General features: G+C 55.0%; 1 protein-coding gene across 11 annotated transcripts in view; it reads right to left on the bottom strand.

Annotated features, from left to right (window-relative positions):
* AXIN2 (axin 2) overlaps positions 1-21,038 on the bottom strand; it is a 31,338-nt gene extending 10,300 nt beyond the window's left edge. The window contains exons 1-4 of one of the 11 annotated variants that reach the window (XM_059670067.1): positions 20,865-21,038; positions 17,370-18,302; positions 8,545-8,685; positions 567-669 (exon numbers count right to left, since the gene is read on the bottom strand). In XM_059670067.1, the coding sequence (XP_059526050.1) occupies positions 567-669; positions 8,545-8,685; positions 17,370-18,184 (1,059 nt within the window). In that variant the 5' untranslated portion in view covers positions 18,185-18,302; positions 20,865-21,038. Of the gene's footprint in view, positions 1-566; positions 670-8,544; positions 8,686-17,369; positions 18,303-18,736; positions 18,842-19,065; positions 19,352-19,373; positions 19,765-19,876; positions 20,189-20,213; positions 20,618-20,864 lie in introns of those variants that run through there. The other 10 variants (XM_059670074.1, XM_059670075.1, XM_059670065.1 and 7 more) reach the window with 10 other exon arrangements.
* Between the last annotated feature and the right edge of the window lie 1,586 nt (positions 21,039-22,624).

Genomic DNA, 22,624 nt, shown 5'->3' with positions numbered 1-22,624 from the left:
GGAGAAATGGCCAAGTCAATAGATACATGGATGATGGAAACAGCTGAACCATGCCGTCAACACAAGAATGTCCTAGGGATGAAATTTTCCTCCCACAGGAAGCAGATTCCTCGAGCCTCCTTTTCCTCATTCATTCATTCAATCAATCGATCACTCAACAAGCACCTATCATGTGCCAGGCACTGTTCGTTTCTGTGAACAGGGAGGCTAAGAAGAGACAAAACTCCCTGCCCTCAGGATGCTCCCACTGCGGTGGGACCAAGGAGATGCGTGGACAATCTGCTATCAAGTCCTGGTTTCCCAGAGGAACTGCTGTGGTTTCTTTCTCGTAGAGAATTTTCTTTTATGAACGAGAAGATGGGAGGGTTCAGAGGGTCATGTCAAGCTCCCCTCTGCTCAGCATCACAACCCAACGAACCACGTAAGCACTCCTTGCTGGTCTTGCTTCCCCACCCTGTTCCCAGCAGGCCCAGCACTGCCCCTCCTACTGTCTCTATGTCCCTCCTCCTCCCACCCCTTTTCTTCGTGGCTGAAAACAGTTACCTCCCCCTCTAGGCTATACTCACCGGGAAATGAGGTAGAGACACTTGGCCATTGGCCTTCACGCTGCGATGCATTTCTCTCTGGAGCTGTTTCTTACTCCCCACGCGGTAAGGAGGGATTCCATCTCTAAGGGAAGGGAAAAGACAGAACCCGCAGGCTCACGAGATGCTGTCAGCATCAGGAAGCTCAGATCCCACCGAGGACGGGGCCACACACCTCCCAGAGTGCACCCTGTCCCAGGGCCATGGCTGTCCCTGCGGGAAAGTCATCCACCATCACACTGCCAAGCCCCTGCCCATCAACCATCTCTGGAAATGGCTCCCTCTCGGATTCAGGATCCCTGACTTGGAAAGAGGGTGGTAAGCTCTTCTCTCGGGCTGTTCTCGCAGAACTGGGTTCCACTCCAGCCAGCCCAGCCAGAGTGAAGACGCTTCATTTTACAGGTGCCCGAAGCAGGAGATCCTAAGACCCTTTTGGTCCTCCCAACAATCTGTTGCCACCACAACACACTACCCCGAATCTCCCAGGTGTTTCCAAATGTCTTCCTCGTACAAATCGCCAGCAGGGTAACCTCAGGCTTTTCCCTTCCCTCGGCTCCAATCCCAACCAACCAAGTCTCAGAGACATGACCAAGGTGGGCATAGAGACAAAGCCCCTCGTCTGTGGCATTCTGTGTTCATTCCAGTATCTGAGTACCGACCATGTGCCAAACCTCATTCTAGGCACTGGGCAAACGAGCAGGGAAAAATGCAGAGGACGGCCTATGAAGCTTTATCCTAATGGGTGCCCAGGCAATAAAAAAAAATAAAAACGCAAAACCTGTAGTATGTCAGAGGTGGTAATTACCACGATGAAACACACGGCAGGAAATGGGGAGAGGGGACCACTGGGCGGGGGTGGGGGAGGGTGGGGGGGGGCAGGGTGTTGCAATTTCAGCCCTGGTCCCCCACCACTTAGTGCTCACTGGCTGTGGGGCACGCCAGGTGGTTCACGGGAAGTGTATTGTCAACGATGTCCTGGCAAAGGCCCGAACGAAGGCAGCACGGGCCCCTCGTCCTTGCTCGTGGTGTGTGAAACACGGGTGGAAGTGGTAAGCAACGCCTGCACTTGGGACTCCGGCTAGTCTCCGCCAGAAACACAACCTGACGTGGCTGCGGCTTTTTAGAAGAGAACTTGATTCTTGAGAGCAGCTGAATGGTCAAGGGGGTACAACTTTCCCCTCACTGTCCCTTCCGGAGCTGAAAGCCTCATGGTCACACAGCTCCCCTCTGCATCATCCTTGGAGGCTGTCAGCATTGCAATGAGGGGTCTGGCTGTTCCCTTTCCCTGGTGTGTTGTGCATGGGAGGGAGCAGTGGGTGGAACCAGCAGTGGGTGGAATCAGCAGCGCCTAAAAGGACGCAGGAGGGAGCCAGCAGCTGACCTCTGGCCCCTTATCTGCGAGGCCCTAGGATTCCAGTGGCTGCGCTTTCCGGAAGTCTGCTGACCGAGGCTGGACAGGGCCCCGGAGGGGATGAGACCGGGGATGAGACGGGGCACAGATCAGTGATCTGCTAGCCAAACCTGGCTGAGAAGCACATGAAGGATCATTGTATCGAGGTGCAGGGCAGAAGGAGAGCAGGATCTAAAGGTCTTAGACACACTGAGTCCTGTCCCAGGGCAAGGGCAAGGGCAAGGCCCAGGGCAGAGGCAGCGAGCGCTGGGGGAAGCGGCAGCCACTTGCCAGCGCAGGTCAGGTCACCCAGACGGTCTCCTGCTCATGAGGCCGGGGACTGGACGGGGCCCTGGAGGCCAGGGAGGATAAAGGGTCCAAGTGCAGAAGCTTAATGCCCACCTGGAGCTTATGTACCGACACTCAATGTTCTCACCTTGGGAAGGGAGAGAACCCCGGGCTCTCCAGGGCATACCGAGTGAGCAGGAAACCAGGTGATGGGTTCCAATCAAGGCTGCTGGCCCCCCACACTGAGTTCCTACTGGGGGTCAGACGTTCCTAACATAGAGCCCAACTCCGTTCCCACAAAACCCCAGCTCCACCACATCTAGATGATCAGCGTCACAGTCAGCAGCGGGCAGTCCATGGAGTGGAACCCAAGCCGCTGCGGGCTCCAGAGCAGGTGTCTCAACCACCCACACCTTCCTCGACTGGGCAGGCAAAGCTCCTGACTGAACATGGGGGTGCATTATATGCTGAAGGGACCCATGGGAGACCCGGTGAACATTCTGGAAAGTCCTCTCCCACCACTTGATACTCACTGGCTAGGGGGCATGCCAGGTGAATCTCCTGGTCGCTAACCTAAACCCCTGTGGGGTAAGTGGGGGCGGTGGGTAGTGGAGGGCCCACAACTTGGGGTTCATGCTGGTCTAACCAGCTCCTGCTGCCTCAGGGCTGCAAGGCCCGGTCCTTGCCTTTCTCTTGGCCAGCAACCCTTTTCTGGGATTTAAGAAGGTGGATGTCTCTGCTTTAGGCCCCTTCCTGACAATCTTGGGGGCCAGGAGTCAAGCACCCCATGACCCCACTGTGACCCGCCCATCTCCCTCAAGACTCTGTCCTCTAGTAGTCTTTTCTCCTTTCCTCCCAGACGGAAATCAGTGGTCAGGCTTTCTGACCTTTGTCTTTTCCCATATGAGGTAGAAAGAAAAGAGAATTGGGGAACATAAGTATCGGGGTGAGAGGAAGCAGTTCACCGGCCCACTTGAAGGCCAAAGGAACAAATGATGGTTTTTAAGCACTGCCTCAACCAACCAACACCCCCCCCACACACACACACACACAACACCATCAGCACCCCCATCCCACCACCACCACCACGACTCCACCACCACCACCACCACGACTCCACCACCAGCACCCCCATCCCACCACCACCACCACCACCACGACTCCACCACCAGCACCCCCACCCCCCAGGGCAGCTGATGGAGCCAAGTGCAGGAAAAGGGAGATTTCAACTCTCAGAGGCTCCAAGAGGCCTGACAGGCGCCTGCAAGGAAATATGGCTCTAATTCTCCCCTCGCCAAGCATCTTCTTCCAAAACAGCCCCTCATTCCAGAAGGGGGCCTCTCTCCTTTTTACTCGGGCTCTAAAGTCTATGATCAGCTTCCTGGCTGCTCAGAACTGCGAGCTGAAGCCGGTCCCTACACGGCCTCCTTTCATTACGGACATGTGAGCTAACGAGCCGCTGCCGGCCCAGAAGGGCCCAGCTGTTTCTGGGAGCACCGGGTTTGAAGTGTGGACTCCATTTAGCTGCCATTTAAGCCAAGCCAATTAGCTTAGCCTTTTGACTCCGCGGTGGTGCCGGCCTAGCCTGAATGTCGTTTTCCGGGGACTTTGAAAGCGGCTCCCGCGCTCAGGCGTCCACGCTCAGTTCCATTTGGCAGCCTCTCAGAGGGCCTCTGATCACAGCCAACATCAAAAGCCCGGTTTGTAAGATAAGGTAATATTTGAAGTTCACACGGAGGCTTTCACTGATGTCCAAAGTAAACCCATAAATAAGATATAGGGAAATAAAAATAAATAAATAAATCGACCCGCGCCGCCCTCTGTGTGGGACGCGAGGGAAGCGTCGTGCACTGATTTGGGGACACCCCGGGCGGACGCAGCCTTCAAGTCCAGCTGCTGCACGTGGCACACACGATGCCTGCCACCCAACACAGGGCACACCTGGGGGGCAGGGACCTGCTGCTGCTGAGGTCTCCGGCCTCTGGCTTCCTCCTCCTAGGCCTGAGGCCCGGGAATGCCCAGCCCCTCCCCCCGCTCCCAACCCTCCCCAACCCCCCCCAACACCCCCCCCCCCCCGGCCCGTCTCCCAGACTCCAAAGACAGGGCTTGGGACTTGGCTGGGAATCTGGCAGCTAACTTTCAAAAAGAGAAAAAGAAAAAGAAAAAAATTTTAAAGCCATTTCTTCCGAGAATGTGGGTTTCAGAGTAATAGGCTCATAAAAGGGCCATCTCAGAGGCCTCTCGGGACCCCCGTCCCAGCCACCCTTAACAGGGCGTTATACTTGGCGGGAAAACAGAAGCCAGCCTTGGTTTCTTTAAATCCCTGCCCGCGCAGGACCTCCAGGCCCCGCTGCCCCTGGAACAAGCAAGTGCAGGCCGGCCCTGCCCAACTTCCACCCAGGCCCCTGCAAAGGCCCCGGACTTCATTGGTTCTACCGCCAATGAGACGATGGCCTCCCCGGGCTTGTGTCTAATGAACTCCAACCTTCTGGGGTCTATTGAAGGCCGCCCGTGACCCCCTCGACCCCTCCTCAGTCACCTCCCCTCCTCAGCTCCCAGCAGGGCAGCCGGCCCCCTCCCCGCCAGAGCCGGCCATTGTGGCCAGGAGAAACAGCCAGGGCCTTTTCATGCTTTATGGGGCGCTCCTATTCACTTGTTCAAGGAAATTTCAAAGGGCCTGCTACCCTCTTATCCCCTCTAAGCTTCCCCGGATGAACAATGGGCTGAAAGCGATTCAGTTCGGCTTTTCATCCCCCGCACACTTTATTCCTCGCTCGCCACTCTCATGTGCGCCAGGCCCACAATTGGCAGAGCTCTGAGGAGGGGTCTGATCCCAGCCCTGGGAATCCTGGGTGACCCGCCCGACACTGGGCAGATCACATGCACTCAGGGCACGCCAAGTCCGCTGGGCAGGAGCGCGGGGAGGGCCCCGGGGACGCCCAGTGCCTGGCAGCTTGACACCCACAGAAACGTCTAAGTCCAAACACTCAGCCCATCTGATGGGCTCTGGAGACCCCTCTGTCCCCCACTCTGGGCAGCAGCAGGAGGAGCCCCTGGACAAACCACTCCCAAGAGAGGATGTCCCGCTCCCGGCTGGCACAGGGAGGCCCAGCGGGTCCAGCTGTCACGGCCCCATCTGATACCCGCCCACTTGGCTGGGGGGAGGCACGCACCCGGCGCTGGGCCCCCAGGTCTCCGGCCCTCCCAGGCACCTGCTCTTGAGGCTGGCATCCTGGTTTCCTCACTCCCAAGCCCACGCAGCTTCACCCTAAGGCGGGATCCCCGAGGTCCTGCCAGTGGGGCCCAAGGGAATGTCCTGTGCCCAGCGAGAAAGCACTAAGTGAGGGCTCTGCCTCCGTGTGAAGTGGACCTCACTGGCCACACTCTACCTTCTGCCCAGAACAGCTGGCTCGCAAAGGCCACCTGTCTGATCCCACGAGAGGAGAGGCTCTCCCGGATCCAGGCCCGCAAGTTCTTTAGCTAAAGTGGGGGGGGGCTTTAAAGTCACCTCTGTAAATACAGCGAGGAAGGTTTTCTTTTGGGAAGGGGATGAAAGAAGAGGGGTGACGGGGGAGGGTGCGGGGGAGAAGTTAGAACTTGCTCCCCCCTCCCCCTCCCCCCAACCCATTAAAAAAGCAGCTGTGTGGGTGATCGCTAATAAATAAAAAGAAAAGGAAACTCAAAGTGGCTCAAAGGTCTCATTACCCACTGGTCCTAATAACACATCTCACGTTGGAAATGCGGGTGCGTGGGGAAAGGGGAGAGGCAAAGGGCAGGGGCCGGTGTCTGGCCTGGAGAGGAGTCCGGTCCTGCCACGAGAAGCTATGGCAGCATGGGCCTTACTTCCACCTGTCAGTCACAGGACGGCCTACCTTCCCGATTGGGTCTTGTGAGGCTCAACCACGTATGGGGACCACGCCCCCAGGTATCTCATCATGAAGCCAGAAGAACACAGATGGGGGTGGAAATGAAATAAATGCAGGCAAGGACCAGCAAGCCGGCCAAAACAGTCTCTAAGGAAACTAAACAGAAGCCTTCCGCAAACTACCTTTGACTTTGCAGAGTCACTCAAGGCCCTCATTTAAATCCGACTTAACCTATTTCACATAATGCTACCACTCCCACGCAACCCACAAAACAACAAAAGCTGAAGGAGTAATACTACCAGTAGCAAGCACACAACAGCAGCAAAACAAACAAACATACAGCAGGCAGGGTGACAAGAAAAACTCATTTTGAAAATGGGAGGGGGTCTTGACCAGTGTTGCTCAGTGGTTGAGCATCGACCTATGGTCACTGTGGTGGGCAAACTGTGGCTCGCGAGCCACATGCGGCTCTTTGGCCCCTTGAGTGTGGCTCTTCCTCAGCCTCAGGAGTACCCTAATTAAGTTAATAACAATGTACCCACCTGTATAGTTTAAGTTTAAAAAATGTGGCTCTCAAAAGAAATTTCAATCGTTGTACTGTTGACATTTGGCTCTGTTGACTAATGAGTTTGCCAACCACTGGTCTAGGACAGTGGTTCTCAACCTTGGCTGCACATTAGAATCACCTGGGAATCTTTTTAAAATCCTGATTACAGGGCACATGCCTGGGTTGCAGGTTCGATCCCCATTTGGGGGCATGCAAGAGGCAGCCAATCAATGATTCTCACTGATGTTTCGATCTCTCCCTCTCCCTTCCTCTGTGAAGTCAATGAAATGTACATAAAAAAAAAGTAAATGGGGGCGGGCGCACAATACCACGCGTAGGGGCAGGTAGCCTGATATAACCTTATAATCTATGAGATAATACAACGTAGTACAAAAACAGATCTTGATATTAATTATTTGGATCAAGAAATAAATTATGCCTACCTAATACTATTCCATAAAGACAGAGTAAAAATGTATTAAGAACTATGTCCATCAAAGGATAATTTTTCTCAACATGGATATTTAAGGAGTTCAGTCTGATTTATTTCTGTGGAACTCCTCCACGTTGGAGGAAAGATGTGTACCCTTACTTATTGCTTCTTAAGGCAAAACTGCTATTCTTTTACTAAAGTAGGATGCTTCATCTTAAGGATTTCTCCCTTTACCACAGGGAATCTGAGGTGACACAATAAAAGCCACCAGGATTTTAACCAATAGCAGAGTCCCAAACCAGCCTCATCAACTTTCCTTCTAACTAGTTCCATGCCAGAGACCAAACAACAGGACCCTGGCCAATAAAAACCATATAATCTCAAACAAACTGGAAGAACAGGCAGTCCGGTTTTTAGGAAGGTAAAAGGAACACGCTCTAAGTACGCCAGAACTCACACAGCTCAATGGGTTTGCCTTTTGAAACTGCTCCCTGAGCGGGAGAAAGTCCTACTCAAAACATTTGTGGGAAAGCCTTCGAAGAGCGTCCAGAATGGTGGTTCTCGACCGGTGTTGGGTGGAAGCTCTTGAGGAAGTTTTGCCCAAGGCCAGGCTCTCCCTCCAGCCTCCGGCATCAGAATCCCAAGGGATGGCAGGAGATGGGGATACCCAGCCCACTGCACCCACACACACACACGCGCGCGCGCACACACACGCGTGTGCACACACACACTGGAATTCACATAGAATGTATGCTGTTCGCCTCCATGCATGACCACAAATGACCTAAAGCTCAAAGCATGACCCCGCCCACTGCCCTCAGCAGACCACCCTGATGACTTGCATGGCTTTCAGAAATCAAAGCCATCCATCTGCAAAAGAGCCAAGATCAGGCTCGACTTTGGAGGGAACCCAAACTTGGGGCAGAACCCCCACCCGACACAGAGCAGGCATCCACCGAGACTTATTCAGTTAAACGATGTCCATGTGAGCACATTCATGAAGGAAACTGACACTTTCGGACTCACACCTTCCATGCCTTTTCCTTCAAAAACAATGAACGAAACACAAACCCTTCTGACGCCACCCTGTCCCCCACCTGTTGGTTCTATAGCACCTGGCTTTCAGGCCAACCCAGCACTTGTGCCCACTGGGAAGGCAGGCAAAATGACAACCAAAAGATGTGTGGTTACACTCAAATGTATAGATCTTAACCTTCCATACGTTACCTTAGTTTTCTTCTGTTAAGGTACCACCCAACCTTCCCTTCAAGGCTCTACGCTTCCCACCACCCTACCTGCCATGTCACCCTCCTCAACCACCAAACACATGTCCACAGATGGGATCTGCAAAGCCAGGTGAGGATGGCTGAGGACTCTGGCCAGCCGATCTTGTGAATCACATGCCAAGCATGTGATGGGAACGCCAGAATACTTACACGCTACTGTCCGTCATGGACATGGAGTCGTCAGTCAGTGCGTCGCTGGATATCTCACTGTCGTTGGCACTGGTGGCAGGTGCAAAGGCGTAGCCGGAACCTACGTGGTACGGGTTAACAGGATCGCTCCTCTTGAAAGACCTGCAGGGAAAGTACGACAGCGGTGCGTCACGGATGCTCAGCAGGAATCCAGGTAGCCAGGTGGCCCCAGGACGAGTGCACAATCCCACGATCCATTCAATGGCAACCTGCTGCCCAGGGCCGGCTGCTCTCTGGGCAGAAAGTAGGGGCTTATAAGACACTGATTGGCCCTGGCGAGAAAGCAGGCTGGGTTCCTCTGCCCCCAAAGGAAGGTCTGCCAGGGGACGGAGGACCCCAGAGGCAGCCAGGGGATCCTAGCAAGTTCTATGTACACACATATGGGAAGGAACAGGACTCTGGTCTTGGAGGGGAGGCTATGGAATAGAAGAGGGGAGTAAGTGAGTGGAGATGGGGTGTCTTCCCCCTCCCTGTCCCCTGTCCAAGCTAGCACCAGGGGCATACAATGTCAGGGTCCTAAGGTATCTTAGTAAGTTTCCTCAGTAGCTGTTAGCATAGTTCTGAGATGCAACCACTTAGAGACCTGGCATGACCTTCACATTTCAACTTTGGGGCCAGTGAGCTGGACAGATGGCACAGTAAAGTTTAAGACAATGTTTAGGACTTGCACCCCATCCACAGCTGGGCCTCTGTGTGTCCCCTGCATCCTCCCTCCCACCCCTGCCCTTCATTCTCCCAGGCTGGCTAAGGCCGGTGGGATTAAAATGAGCAGCACAGCTGTTTCAAAGGAGGGTCCAGGCCCCTCCTCCGGTGTCTCCCCCTGTTGTTTCAGTGGCCTCTGCAGCCCGTTTTGCCCTCTTGATCTCCTCCCAGAACAACCAGCATGTCTGCCTCCTGCTGGGTCGCATTCCTCTTGTGTCACCAGCGAGGGACTTACGGGGGGGGGGGGGGGGGGGGGGGAGGCAGGGGCCCCGGTGGTCTTGGGGCTGCAGGAAGGGCCTGTGAAGCCTGAAGTTGCAAGCAGCCTCGTTTACAAAGAGGGGCATGCTCCATGGGCCCACCAAGTCATGCCAACGACAAAGAAACCAACTGGAGGGGAACAGTGGGCTCAGAGACAGAACCGACCCCATCAGGCCACTGCGACCCCATCAGGCCACTGCGACTGGTCTTATAAAGATGGCCTGGGGTTGGCAGATGCAAGGGCCATGAAAGGGCAAGGCAGTCTTATGCTCGTGTGCACTGAGCTCCCACTCACCAACGATGTGTTCGGCACCGCATTGGACTGTGGGTGTACCCAGCCCCAGTCTCTGGTCGCCTGGTGCCCATGGCCTGGTAAGGGTGTCACCATATGTGGGGAGAGAGTGGGCACCACAAAGGAGGTAGATGGTGTAATTCCAGGCCCATGAAGAGGAGCACACCTTTCTACTCACCTCATTTAATCCTCATGGCCACCTGGGGGAGGCGCTGAGCCCTGTGCCCGTTCTACAGGGGTACCCATGGAGGTCCCACAAGTACAGCAGCCTGGCCTGGACCACAGAGCTGGTACCAGTGGGCATGGGATTGGTTTGTTTGGTGCTCTCTCAACCTCTCTTTTGCTTCCTGATACAAAGACTAGCCTCAACATTTAAAAAACTCCAGAATAAGAGGCCGTATGAGTGACCTGGTAGAGGTCACCCTGGTAGAGCTACCGGGATGCTTCTAGCTGGAGGGTGATGGAAACAAGGTGAACCCTGGTGGGTGAACAGGAATTGGAGGAGATGCCACCCAGGATGGGGGAAGCAAAAAGTAGTTAAAAAGTCCCCCCCAGCCCAGCTGGTGTGGCTCAGTGGTTGAACATCGACCTCTAAACCAGGAGGTCATGGTCTGATTCTCAGTCAAGGCACATGCCCAGGTTTTGGGCTTGATCCCCAGGAGGGGGCATGCAGGAGGCAGCCAATCGATGATTCTCTCTCATCATTGATGTTTCTCTCTCTCTCCCTTCTGCTCTCTGAAATCAATATATATATATATATATATATATATATATATATATATATATATATATATATATATATATATATATATATATATATATATTCATTCCTGCCCAGACTGGAGAGGAAGTGGGTGGAGCTAGTTGAGTCAGGAAGGGGCAGGGAGAGGAGAGGGCTTGAGGTTTTCCCAGCAGCATGGGTGACTGAGAGGGTGCACCAGGTTGGACTGGAAGGAGGGGTGGGGGGGGGCAGGGAGTTGCTGCCACAATTTGGTACAAGAGCTGAAATGGGGCAGATGCCGGACAGACCAAATGGGATAGAGGAGGAGGAGGAGGAGGAGGAGGACGGCCCCTGCCTTTAAGGGGCTTGCACTCTTGTAGCAGGAGTGACAGCACTAACAAGGTAAGTCACATTCAGAGTCATAACATTTTGGAGTCAGAATGAACCTTAGACATTATCTAAACCAACCCCCTCAGTTTAGAAATGTTGATAAAAACCAAGAGCTACCATTGGTTGAGTACTTAGTATGGGTGGGGTCTTTGTTCTTGTCATTGATGTTTATCGAGCATCTGCTGCCCAATCATCTTTCATCCTCACAAACATCCAAGAAATAATGGAAACCCAGGTGGGACCCCACAGCCTTCTGGGAGGCCACCAGGCTGGAGGCTGGGCCATGTGGAACCCACAGCTGGACTCCCTGAGAAGCTCGGCTGGCAGGCACCTTGATTCCTTCTACTGAACTAGACGGGAACATAAAGCCAGATCTTAGAGATGTTGTGCAGATGCAGAATCAGCTGGAAAGGGCAAAGGGGGAACACTGCAATGGAACCTATCCAATACCTTGGGCCCAGTGACCTTGAACAGTCACTTGCATGCTCTGGCCCTGCTCTCATATCTGTGAAGGGCGAGAAATCTTACTCCCCCCCAGGATTCGTTATGACAATTAAATGAGGATGGTAAGGTCTTCCATGCCTTAGCGCTGGTCCGCATGTCCTTACTCTGGGATTCCCAGGCACCAGGGCTGGAGAGAGGAGTAGTGACAGGAAAAAAAAAAAAAAAAAGCAATCGGTATTTCTGGAGAAGAGAAGGAACGAGGTGTGATTCAGTGAAAACAGTCTCCTAGTCGACAAGGGAACTAAAGAAGAAGAGAATGGTCCTGTTTGGCATCAAAGGCAAAACGAGAGGAAATGGGCTTACAGGCTTCATAAGTCAGAAGAGGAGGGCACTTTACTTTCTAAGGGTCCACGTGGACCCACGAAGTGGATGGGGGCAGGTTATGGAATTGCCCAAGTCTTTAAAGTCGCCCAGAGTGCCCCACTACCTGGGGTGCTTGGATGGGGCTACTGCTCAAAGCGAGATGGACAAGATAACTTCTCCAGCATCCCTCCCTGTCCTCGGGAGCACAGAAGTAAGTAAGCGTTGGAAGCCCTTGATGGGGAACAGAAATCAAGAGGCTGAGAGCTAGTGCGAGCTTAGCGCCCACCCAGCTGGGCGACCACAGGCAAGCCACAGCCCCCATGGGCGTGGGGCATCCGCCTCAGACACGCACAGTGCAAACACCGCCAGCTGCGTGAAGTTCTCACACCCGCTGCAAGGCCCGAGAAGGGCACTGTAACGGGGGGGAATCGGTTTAATTCTCCACAAAACCAAGAGCCAACATAAACAGAGAGCTCTGTGGCTCTTTTCCCCTCTGTGGTATTTATCATGACTTATAATTACTTACACAGCATTGGCATGTTTTCACACTGAAAGCACGCTCTGAGCAACTAGACTGGAAGCTCCATGAGGGCCAGGACCCAGCTGACTGCCTCACGTGTGTCTCCCCAAAGCTGAGCGTACGCTGAGACATGGGGCAGAAGCACAAAACCGTGTTGAACCTCCTTAAAATATCTGGGTCCATCCGATGGGCTGCTGACAAGTTTTGTTTTTCTTTTTAGTCCAAAGGCAAAGTTCAAGATCAAAACAGCCTTAAATAGCACCCAAACACCCTTTCTACCACTTCAGTGTTGCTATCTTTGTGGTGTTAACATATCAACCACGTCCCAAATGTAAGGGTTATAATTCAACTTCCACAGGGAGAAAATGACTCAACAGGCATCCCTCCTCCTCCCGCCCCAAACGAAAAAGGCACCTCACTCAGATCCCATGTGCGCTCCCAGCTTTGCCTCCTTGAACACATGGATCCCAAAATAAACGCGTCTCCCTTTGCTTCCAAAATAGAGGGCTCCTGTGTGACCAGCCATTACACACAGAATACACTGCTCCTAGCTCAGCTGACTGCAATGAAGTGTTTGGACTTTCCTACAATCATAACAAGGTCAGGCAGAGAGGAAGGAGGCAGGGTTGTGAGGGAGACAAACTCAATTTTTAAGAACCCCGAACTTGGTCAAAAATCACCAGATAATGAAAAAAAAAATGAATTAAAGCTGTTTTCTTGTGATTACTTAACACACACACACACACACACACACACACACACACACAACGGAAAGAAACTCGGCCATGCTACAGTAATTGTACCCAGATGCTTTGATTATTTCTTCAGGACTGTTGTGCTCCCAGTTGCTGGCAGGATTTTAAATTCCTAGGGTGAAATGGTACACATTTTGCACTGGGTGGACCAAGTTTGCAACGTCCATGTGCACCGGGCTTTCGGCTGTCAGGTGGCGGAGGGTCCTGGGGTCTTCCTCCCCGGGGAAGGATGTGCTGCTCCATCTATTCTCATCTCTTATCTGGATGAGATGCTGCAGGCCCATACCCCTCCCCAAGCACCAGGGCAAGCGCTCTACAGAGAACACAGCAGAACGGACCTGCGGGGCCTCCTGCTGGGCCCCCTCTCAAAACAATGCGACTTTAAAAAGAAATGACTTGCTTCTCAGGCTGTGTGTTTAGGGCTTCCAGAAGCCCTGTGACAATTTACTCCCACAGTCACTGTCCAAAAGGCAACACTGTCTGCGGCCAGCATGGTCTAGGGCAGGGGTGGGCAAACTTTTTGACTCGAGGGCCACAATGGGTTCTTAAACTGGACCAGAGGGCCGGAACAAAAGCATGGATGGAGTGTTTGTGTGAACTAATATAAATTCAAAGTAAACATCATTACATAAAAGGGTACGGTCTTTTTTTTCAATAGTTTTATTCATTTCAAACGGCCCGCGGGCCGTAGTTTGCCCCGGGCCGTAGTTTGCCCACGGCTGGTCTAAGGCCACATCAGGGGGCATTCGGTGGGGGCCGGGCACTCGGGAGCGTGGGGCACTTGGGCCCTGAGAGCGCCGGCAAACTTTTACCGTGGGGTGTCTTAGCAAACTGCCCTCCCCAGGGCTCCCACCCTGATCGTGGCCTACTGCTCCAGCATATCTTCCCTATGGCATCATTTTCTTTGATAATTGAAGCCAAGCTTGATTCCAATGGCTTCGCACAAAAACGGGCCTCATCAGCGAGTTCTTTCAGAGAACAGGAGGCACTTGGAGCCAGCAGAGGGCCATCTGCTGGGCCCGGCTTATTTTAAGTGAGGCCAGAGCAGAGGGTCCAATGAGAGACAGATGAGACCCGCCTGGGGCGGGGACACACAAGGGCCAGTGCAGAGAGGGAAGGATGCAGGGAGGGCTCTGTGCGCCCCACACTGTCTTCTCCTTCCGAAAATAAATGCTGGGCCCAGCTCCTAATCCCACAGCCCCCTTCACCCACACCTCGCCACTCTGTGTGTGTTTATGTGCCGGCCTTTTTACACGTGCTTCTACCAACAGGTCACTCTTGCTCTAGGTTATTTATAGAGACCATCAAAAGCCCAGGCCTCCCACTCAACCACTGGCAAACCAGAGTCCTTCCCTCTGAGGGTAATTCCTGCTCTTCCGTTCCAGCTATTTATATTAAACCTGACACCAAATCAGTAAGGACACAAACAAGTCATTAAAAATGAGGCTCCTCTGAGGGCCCAGGGTAAACACGGGGCCTGGAAGACCAGCCAGTGCTCTGGGCGTCCAGCTGCCAGACTGGGCTTCACCAGCTGACGAAGGGAGCGCCTCCGCCGGACTCATTTACTTCTGTTTCGTTCATTTCACTCACTTAATAAAAGCCCATCCCATAGGTCAGGTACCTTGTCGATGAGTGAGTGAATTAGGAGGGAGACTTAAAGAATGAGCTAGGATCCCTACACCCCAAGAACCAGCTGCAAAGACAGACTTCAGTTCAACAAGTAGAGAAAGCTGAGGCACGATTGGGGAAACACGCTAACGCAGCGGTTCTCAACCTGTGGGTCGCGACCCCTTTGGGGGTCGAACGACCCTTTCACAGGGGTCGCCTAAGACCATCGGAAAACACATATATAATTACATATTGTTTTTGTGATTAATCACTATGCTTTAATTATGTTCAATTTGTCACAATGAAATTGAGGGGTCACCACAACATGAGGAACTGTATTAAAGGGTCGCGGCATGAGGAAGGTTGAGAACCACTGCTCTGACGCGTTACAGTGACTATGGGCTAGAACCCAGGAGTCACTCTTTGAAAGTGGTATCTTAACCTGATTGCCCTTTGCACATACCCAGTAGTTATCATTATTAAATTACACTAATTACAACACTTTATACAGACATCTGTTCAAAACATCCTACTAGCAACCTATGACATAAACAGAAAGGATGGTGCCCACTCATTTTATGGATGGCACATGGGGTTCAGAAAGGCTTAAACCCAGGTAGTGAGTGGTAGACAGAGCCAGGACCCAGTCCTTTCAATAATCTGGGACACCTCCTAATACACCGCTGTACACTTGAATGTCTTGCATGTTAAAACGAAATTTGGATATGGCTTAAATTCTCTTTGACAACGCCCACCTAAGATATCTGGGCTTCGTGAAGTCCTGGTACAATATTTCATTTCAACCCAACAGTGGGGAAAAGCACACACCAGCACAGTATGGAAAGTCAAGAGGCCAATGAAAAGGTGCCACCTGTGGAGTGGTGATGCCCACAGTTCACAGCCATGGAAAACATGGGAACACAAAGGATCAAAAAGTTTCACAAGAGTAACCTCCCAAAAGTTTAATCCTGGTGCAATCCTAGTTGAGGCCCGTGGAAAGAGGAGGGGCACCCCAACGCTGGGTCTACTGCCCACCCACGGAGGGGAGGGGTCACGGCAGGGTCCTGCCTCCCAGTGCCTTCTTACTGATGACATCCAAAACCACACACAGTGCTATTTACCAAGGTGACACTCGGGGTCCTGACACAGAAGCCCCCGTCAGAGGCCCCAGGGGAAGCAGCCGCCTCACCACAGGCCATAGGGAGCTCAGCGGCCACTGCCAAACTGGAGAGCAATGAGGCCAGGGGAGGTTTTACTCCATGTTCACTTAATTAAATGGGGCAGTCGCAGCAGGTGCCCAGGGGCTGCCCAGCCCAGAGGCCAGAACCAGTATCTTCCTTCAGAACCACCCGAAACCATAAGCTTATTGATGCCGAAACAACTTCAGGTGATCCTCTGCTTCTTAAAAGCCCATCGGTTCCACTTAGGTGTAGACCAGATGTCTATGAATGGCTCCCAAGGATATAAGAGCGCCCCCTGGTGGTTGGAGAACAAGCCCATCCCCTCCCTGAGAAGTCAACTGTCTTGGCGGGCGGTCCCCTAAATCATCTCCGTTCCTAGGTTCAGACCTAGCTGCTCTGCCCCTTCTGCTGTTGCTGCTGGTGGTGACTGGAGGCCCTCCCCTTAAGAGACAGGGCAATCTCCACAGTCTTTAACACATGAAGCAATACACCATGGCTAGCAAGGCAAGCCTTTCAGCCAGCAATCAAGTACCCACCCCGCTTCCCTTGCATGCCATAAGCAACAACCTAGAATTAAGCTCGTTCTCTTTTTGAATATTCGGAAGGGGAGGGAGGGAGAGATGCAGAAAAACTCATGCTCACAGGAGGTCTGAAGTTGCCTTGGACGGTCAAGAATCTTAAGACTTGGCCATTCTGTAAAGGACTGTTTGTCTTTGAAGCCTCAAAAAGGGAAAGTTCTCCAGGGCCCCAGTCTTTGCTGGCCCAGACCTCTGCTCCGTCAACACTGAGCAACAACATAATCAGCGGCGGTCTGCCTCCGGTGCACGCACTGAAAACCCACATTCACGCACCAGCAGGCTCCGACGTGAAGGGTCCTTCGTCTGGGGCAGCCACAGGGCCTTCCCTCCTGAGAAGAGTTTCTGGCCGGGCAGAGACCTAATTCTACAAACAGACCCAATTGCTGGCTCTTATCTTCACATAAAAGTTCAAAAGATCCCACTTACCCCACATCCAATGGGTACACACATTATTTCCTGTGTCTCCACCACAACCCAGCTGGCTCCCTAGCCACATTAATTCCACTCTCTACTGATTGGTGGTGAATGACCCCTTCCAAAACTGGTGCTTACTGTATTTGGTGACTCAGCGGCATCAAAAGCTGTTGTTAAGCTGCTGTTTCTCTCTCTCTCTCTCTCTCTCTCTCTCTCTCTCTCTCTCTCTCCCCCCCTCCCCTCCCCTCCCCTCTCCCCACCCCCACCCCCGTTTCTAAGATTGGCCCAGGAACCTGAGTAACCCACATTAATGAATATGCTCACCAGTGTTGGAATTAGCACTGGCAGCCTGCAGGCACTTAGGTGTGTGGGGGCCCCCTCTCCCCGGCCCCCAACAACAAAAAGCAAGATCAAAGCATTCATGGCCAGGGATCCTGGCTCTCAACGGACCTTTGTCAGCCTCTGCAGCACATCCATCCAACCATCCACCCCACATAACTCAAAACATCTGCAAAATCCATGCCATCCGCCACCCACCCCTCCACCCCTGCCAGTCGTACCTGTATCCATTCTCGACCGTTTCCGCGGACCTCACGTTCGCGGTCGCCCTCAGAGTTTTGCTGGACAAGCCAACCACAGTGGGTGAAAGTTTGCACTTGAAGTCAGCACAAGTCCACTCCTCTTCTTCGTTCAAGGTGGGGAGATAGCCACACACGACCTTTAGGCTCCCCAGTCCCCCGTTGCTCATATAAGCTGTGTTTTCTCCCCCACTCCTCACATATTCAAGGTATATATCAGAAGTCAAAAACATCTGGTAGGCATTTTCCTCCATCACCGACTGGATCTCGGTCTGCGCCTGGTCAAACATGATGGAATCAATCTGTTGCTTCTTGATGCCATCTCTTATGTAAGTCTTGGTGGCGGGCTTCAGCTGCTTGGAGACAATGCTGTTGTTCTCGATGTACCTTTTGTAGATCGCTTTGGCTACGCGTAAAGTTTTGGTATCCTTCAGGTTCATCTGCCTGAATCCATTGCAGGCAAACCAGAAGTCTAACGTATCCACGCATTTCTCCCTCTCCAGGAAAGTCCGGAAGAGATAAGCACCGTCTTGATCGCCCAACAAGGAGTGTAAGGACTTGGTCCACCTGGTCAGAGGGGAATCCGGAGACGCCCGTCCCTCCGGTTCCCCCAACCCATCCTCGTTCCGCCGGGTGTTGGAGGAGACCGGCATGGGTTTGGTGGCCTGGCCCTTCCCCACCGCGGGCTGGCAGCGTGGGGTCTCCCCTTCTTCCCCCGGAACCGGGGGCCGGGGAGCATCCTCCCTGAAGCTGCTGCTGGGGTCTGGCAGGCGAGTAACCAACACGGCACTACTCATGGTGAGCCAGCTCTTCTCACTGAGTTTGGGAATTGTTTTCTTCCTCCAGTTCCTCTCAGCGATCAGCGTGGTCTCTCTTTCTCTCCCGAGTCAGCAGGGGCTCATCTGAGCCTCCTTTCTGGGAAGAAAAGGAAGGGGGGAGGGTAGGGAGAGAAAAGGGTATTGATCTAATCAAAACCAGATCTACCCAACATCAAAGCAAGAAAGTAAACAGGCTTTTCAACTCCTCAAATTCAAATCAAGCAACCCAGCTATCAGCGAGGTGCTCATCTAAGGTATCAGACGCTTTTTCAAAGGCGAAATCTGAGCTCCCGGCACACTTGGGGGGGGGGGGTGTGGAGGGAGTTTGAGGGGGTTGATGGGGAAGGGGCGGGGAAAGGTAAAATGAATGGGAGCAGGGCGGGTGGGTGGTGGGGGCGAAGAAGGGGCATGCGAGGTGTGAGACGTAACCTTCCAAAAAACCCACTGGCCCCAGCACGCAAGGCAGCCGGCCCGCGCCTCCCCGCTCCACTCCCTCCTCCCGCTCCCAGCGTCAACTCCAAACACACGCACTCGGAGCCGAGCCGCAGGGCTGTGTGCAGGTGAAACCAATTTCGGTAAATTTCCCCACTCGGCTCTCCGCACAGATAACTCGAGCTCCAAACGTGCCCTTCCCCGGCATCTGGTTCCCATTCCCCCCACCCACCCCTTCCCTCTGCGCTCCCCCTTCCCTCTCCTTAAAAATTCAGATCTTCGACCGAGAAAGAAGCCCGCCCAGCAAGGGGCGGCACGGGCTCCCGGACTCCTAGCTGGAAACCGCCTCCCTCCCCAGCTGTAAAGTCCCTGCGCCCCCGCCTCCCGCCTCTGTCTCCCCCGCGCCCCCAAACCAGAAATCAACTCACTCCGACGAGACTTTGATCTTCAAACTTTGCGAGACAGAAGAGAAGCCTGGGGACCCACCACCCCGGCTCCCCCGCCTCCCAAGCCACCTCCCGGAGCCGCGAACCCTACAAAACCGGACCAGAAACCGTCTCACGCTACCACAGTCCACGCCAAGAATCCCAAACTCTACTGACCTCGATCAAGCCTGTCTCTTTTTTTCCCAAAGAAAAGTCTTATCTCACCAATAAACAAGCCGCTTTCCCCAGCACAGGAAGGATCAAACTAAGGAGGGCCGGGGCGGGCGGGGGGGTGGAGCGGCCCCCGTTACCTGGAAGACGAAGGCGGCCCGAGGCCGGGCTCTCATCTCCGCCGACCCCCCGGCCGTCCCCCGGCCCAAATCCAACAGAACGCGTCCAGAGCCGTGGAGCGCGGGGCCGAAGCCCCGGGAGGCGCTCGCCAAACCCCGATCCCGGCGCGGGTCGGACCCCAGCGCCGCTGCTCGCTTTAGAAAAAGCACGGAAAGCAGAGCCTGTTCCAGAAATGGCGACGCGCGGAGTCCGTGTCTCTCCGCAAAGGGGCCGGGGCGGCCAGGGGCGCAGGGCCCGGGCGGGAGGAGAGGCGCGGGGGACGCGGGCGCCCGGGCTCGGGCCGCTCCAGCTCGCAGACTGAGCCTCGGCCAGCGCTCGGGGCCCCAAAGCGCGGACCAGTGGCTGGGAGGGGAGGGGGGAGAGGCGGGAGGAGAGGAGGGGCACGGGGAGGGGGGGTGGCGAGGGGAGGGGAGGGGGCGGAGGGGAGGGCAACTGGGGGGGCGCCGCCACCCTTTCATCTCACCTTCCAAAGCCCTGCACACGCACAACCCCACTCACATCCCATAACCACCACCACGATGCGCTCCCCGGGGGGCATCTGCGCCCTCTCCGCCCCGCCGCAGCCGCCACTTGCAGAAGTCTCTCCCCTGAGGCCCCCACCACCCCTCTGGGAAGGGGGCTCGCCCGCAGGGCGCTCGGGACAGGCCGGCCAAGCCCCCAGGAGCGCTGGGCGCCGAGCCCGGAGCTCTTCTCCGCGCCCGCCCGGAGCGCGCCCCGAAATAGCCGGCCTGCCAACTTCAAAGGGCCGCCCGGCACATCAAAGCGCGCGGGCCGCCCGCAGCCCCTGCCTCCGCACTCACCATAGATCCCCGCGCGCGCTCCGCGGCGAGACCTCGCAAGCGCCCTGGGCAGGGCCCCGGCCCCGGCCCCCGGATCGGCTCGCAGCAGCCCCGGGCCCCCCCGGGCCGGTCCTGGCGTCGGGGAACATGGGGAGTCACGCGGCAGGGGAGGGGGGTGCGGGGAAACAATCCGGGATTAGAGCGAGATCCACCGGCCAGGGAGGGGAAGCGGCGGACCCCGCCGCCCCTTTTATGCAAAAGATCCGAGCGGGCCTCCGCCCCCGCCGCGGCCGCCCCCGGCCCCTCCGGCCCCCGCCCGGCCCGGCTTTCAACACAGGTCCTGTTTCCAGCAGTCACTCCGCGCACCAAATGTCCTCCGGGCGCTTCCAACAAAAACTGCGCTGTGGATTTAACAGTGCACTTCAAAGGCGCGAGCCGAGCGCACGGTCCTGAAAGGGAGGTACGCGCCGCCGCGCCCCGGGCCGCCCTCCGCGCCCCCGCCACCCCTCCTGGGGGCCTGCCGGCCCGCACCGCCCCTCCCGGCCCGGTCTCCGGCCAGCCGGACCCCCTCCCGTCCCCGACGCGCGCAAGGAGGCTCGGCGCGACCTCGCCCCCTGTCCCGGGAGGGTTTTCTTTGAAGCAGCTTTGCTGGGGCCGCGCCTCCACCCCTACCTTTTACAGCAGGGCTTTGGGCCGGCGAGACGAGCGCCTCGGACGCCGGGCAGCCGCGAAATCCATGGCTCTGCGGGGCTATTTTTATTTCCGAGCGTTCAGGCTGTTACCGAGTTGCCAGGACCTTATCAAAGCGCAGCGGGCTCCAGCCGACTCCCCCGGGCCCGGCTTGGGGAGCCAGTGATCCCGCCGCGCCAATCACAGCGGCGCTCGGCCGGCCCGCGCCGCCCGCCTTAAAGGGGCAGCGCCCGGCGCCCGCCCGGGCTGGGCCGGGCCGAGCCCGCCCCTGCCGCCTGCTCCGCGCCCGCAGTAACCCGTTCCCCGCCCTCCTCCGCCCCCTGCCAGGCCCCGCCGCCCCAGGGGCGCTCTCAGCCTGAGTTTTGATTTTGCCTTTCAAGTTTTCTGGCCTCAGCTCTGGCTTCCTCCCCCCCACCCCCCCACCCCCTCTTGCTTGCCCTCGCCCTCCCCAGCTGTGGAAAGCAACAGTTTATTGTAGCATTCTGGCCAACACAAGAACTGCAAGCAGGCAGGGTTTTTTTTTTTTTCTATCATCAAACACTTTTGCACTTCTATTCAAGTTTTCCTGGGAATGTGGGCTTGGAGTGTCTTGTAAAGGAAATTCTAGACCTGCGAACGACCGGCCAAGTGTCACAGGGCAAACGCGGGCCTGCACTTAGAAGGCATGTGCATGCTGTGCTCGCGCGCGCGCGCGCGCGCGCGCGCGCGCGTGTGTGTGTGTGTGTGTGTGTGTGTGTGTTAGAACCACGGTGCGTGTGTTCGTGGCTGTGTGGAGGGGGGTGTGAATCAGCCAGCACAGGCCTGGAAGCTGGAGATGGGGTCGGACACCTGGTTGGGAAGCATGCCTCAATTCCCGAACATTTAACCCCAGCTCCCCAGCCTGTCCACCTCAGCCCGCCTGGCGCACACATCACCATCCTTCTGTGACAACTGCATACCCAACCCTTTCTTGCGAGCATCCCCCATGAACCCATATGTTACATATTAAACAGACATGGAATGTCTTTTTCCCTTCCACCCGCAGTTGTGATGCATTAAAAACGCCTCACCCCACTGTCACCTTTGAATTCCTGCCCACATTCCCCCCGTGTTTATGAGGCAAACCTTCTCTTCTCACTGAATGCAATGAGAAAATATGTCACAAACCTAGAACATTATTCATTCGCTCGTCTATTGTAACAGAATGACCCCTCATATGACAAACTAATCATTAACTTTCCCTGCTCTTCAAAAACAAAGGTGTAACCCAATCTGTTCAAGAAATGCTAGGAGGAGCCCAGCACCTCCGGAGCTGTGGGAGGCTTTGGCTCTCCAACTCCACTCACTTTTTCTTTATTTACTTTCTTGTTGAACTTAAAGGATGACTAACGCTTTTCAATGCAGAGGTGCCTCTGGCCTGTCATGAGGCCTTCAGGATTTTGAAACATGCACGAAGGACAGGACAAGAGACGATACACCATCCATGCTCTGCCAGAAAGGGGCAAGCTGCTGTGCCCCCCAACCCCGAACACCCCTACCCCACCCGCACCCATCGGGCTATGACAAGGGACTAGGGTTCTTGTTCAGCCCCTGGGTGCCAAGGTGGTGGCATCTCTCTCTCTCCAGCACCTGCCTCTAAGTGTGTCCAGGGTCTGCCCCTCTGGGCTCACCTCCCCAGGCAGCCAGGCTGGCAAACACCCAGCAGTCCAGGCTACAGAATACAACCACCTCAGGGCACACCGGGAAGACCAGTCAGAGTGCTG

Source organism: Myotis daubentonii, chromosome 16 (assembly GCF_963259705.1).
Source record: "Myotis daubentonii chromosome 16, mMyoDau2.1, whole genome shotgun sequence".
Lineage (NCBI taxonomy): Eukaryota > Metazoa > Chordata > Mammalia > Chiroptera > Vespertilionidae > Myotis > Myotis daubentonii.
The sequence above is the reverse complement of the archived record's forward strand: the minus strand, read 5'-3'. Positions and strand labels throughout refer to the sequence as shown.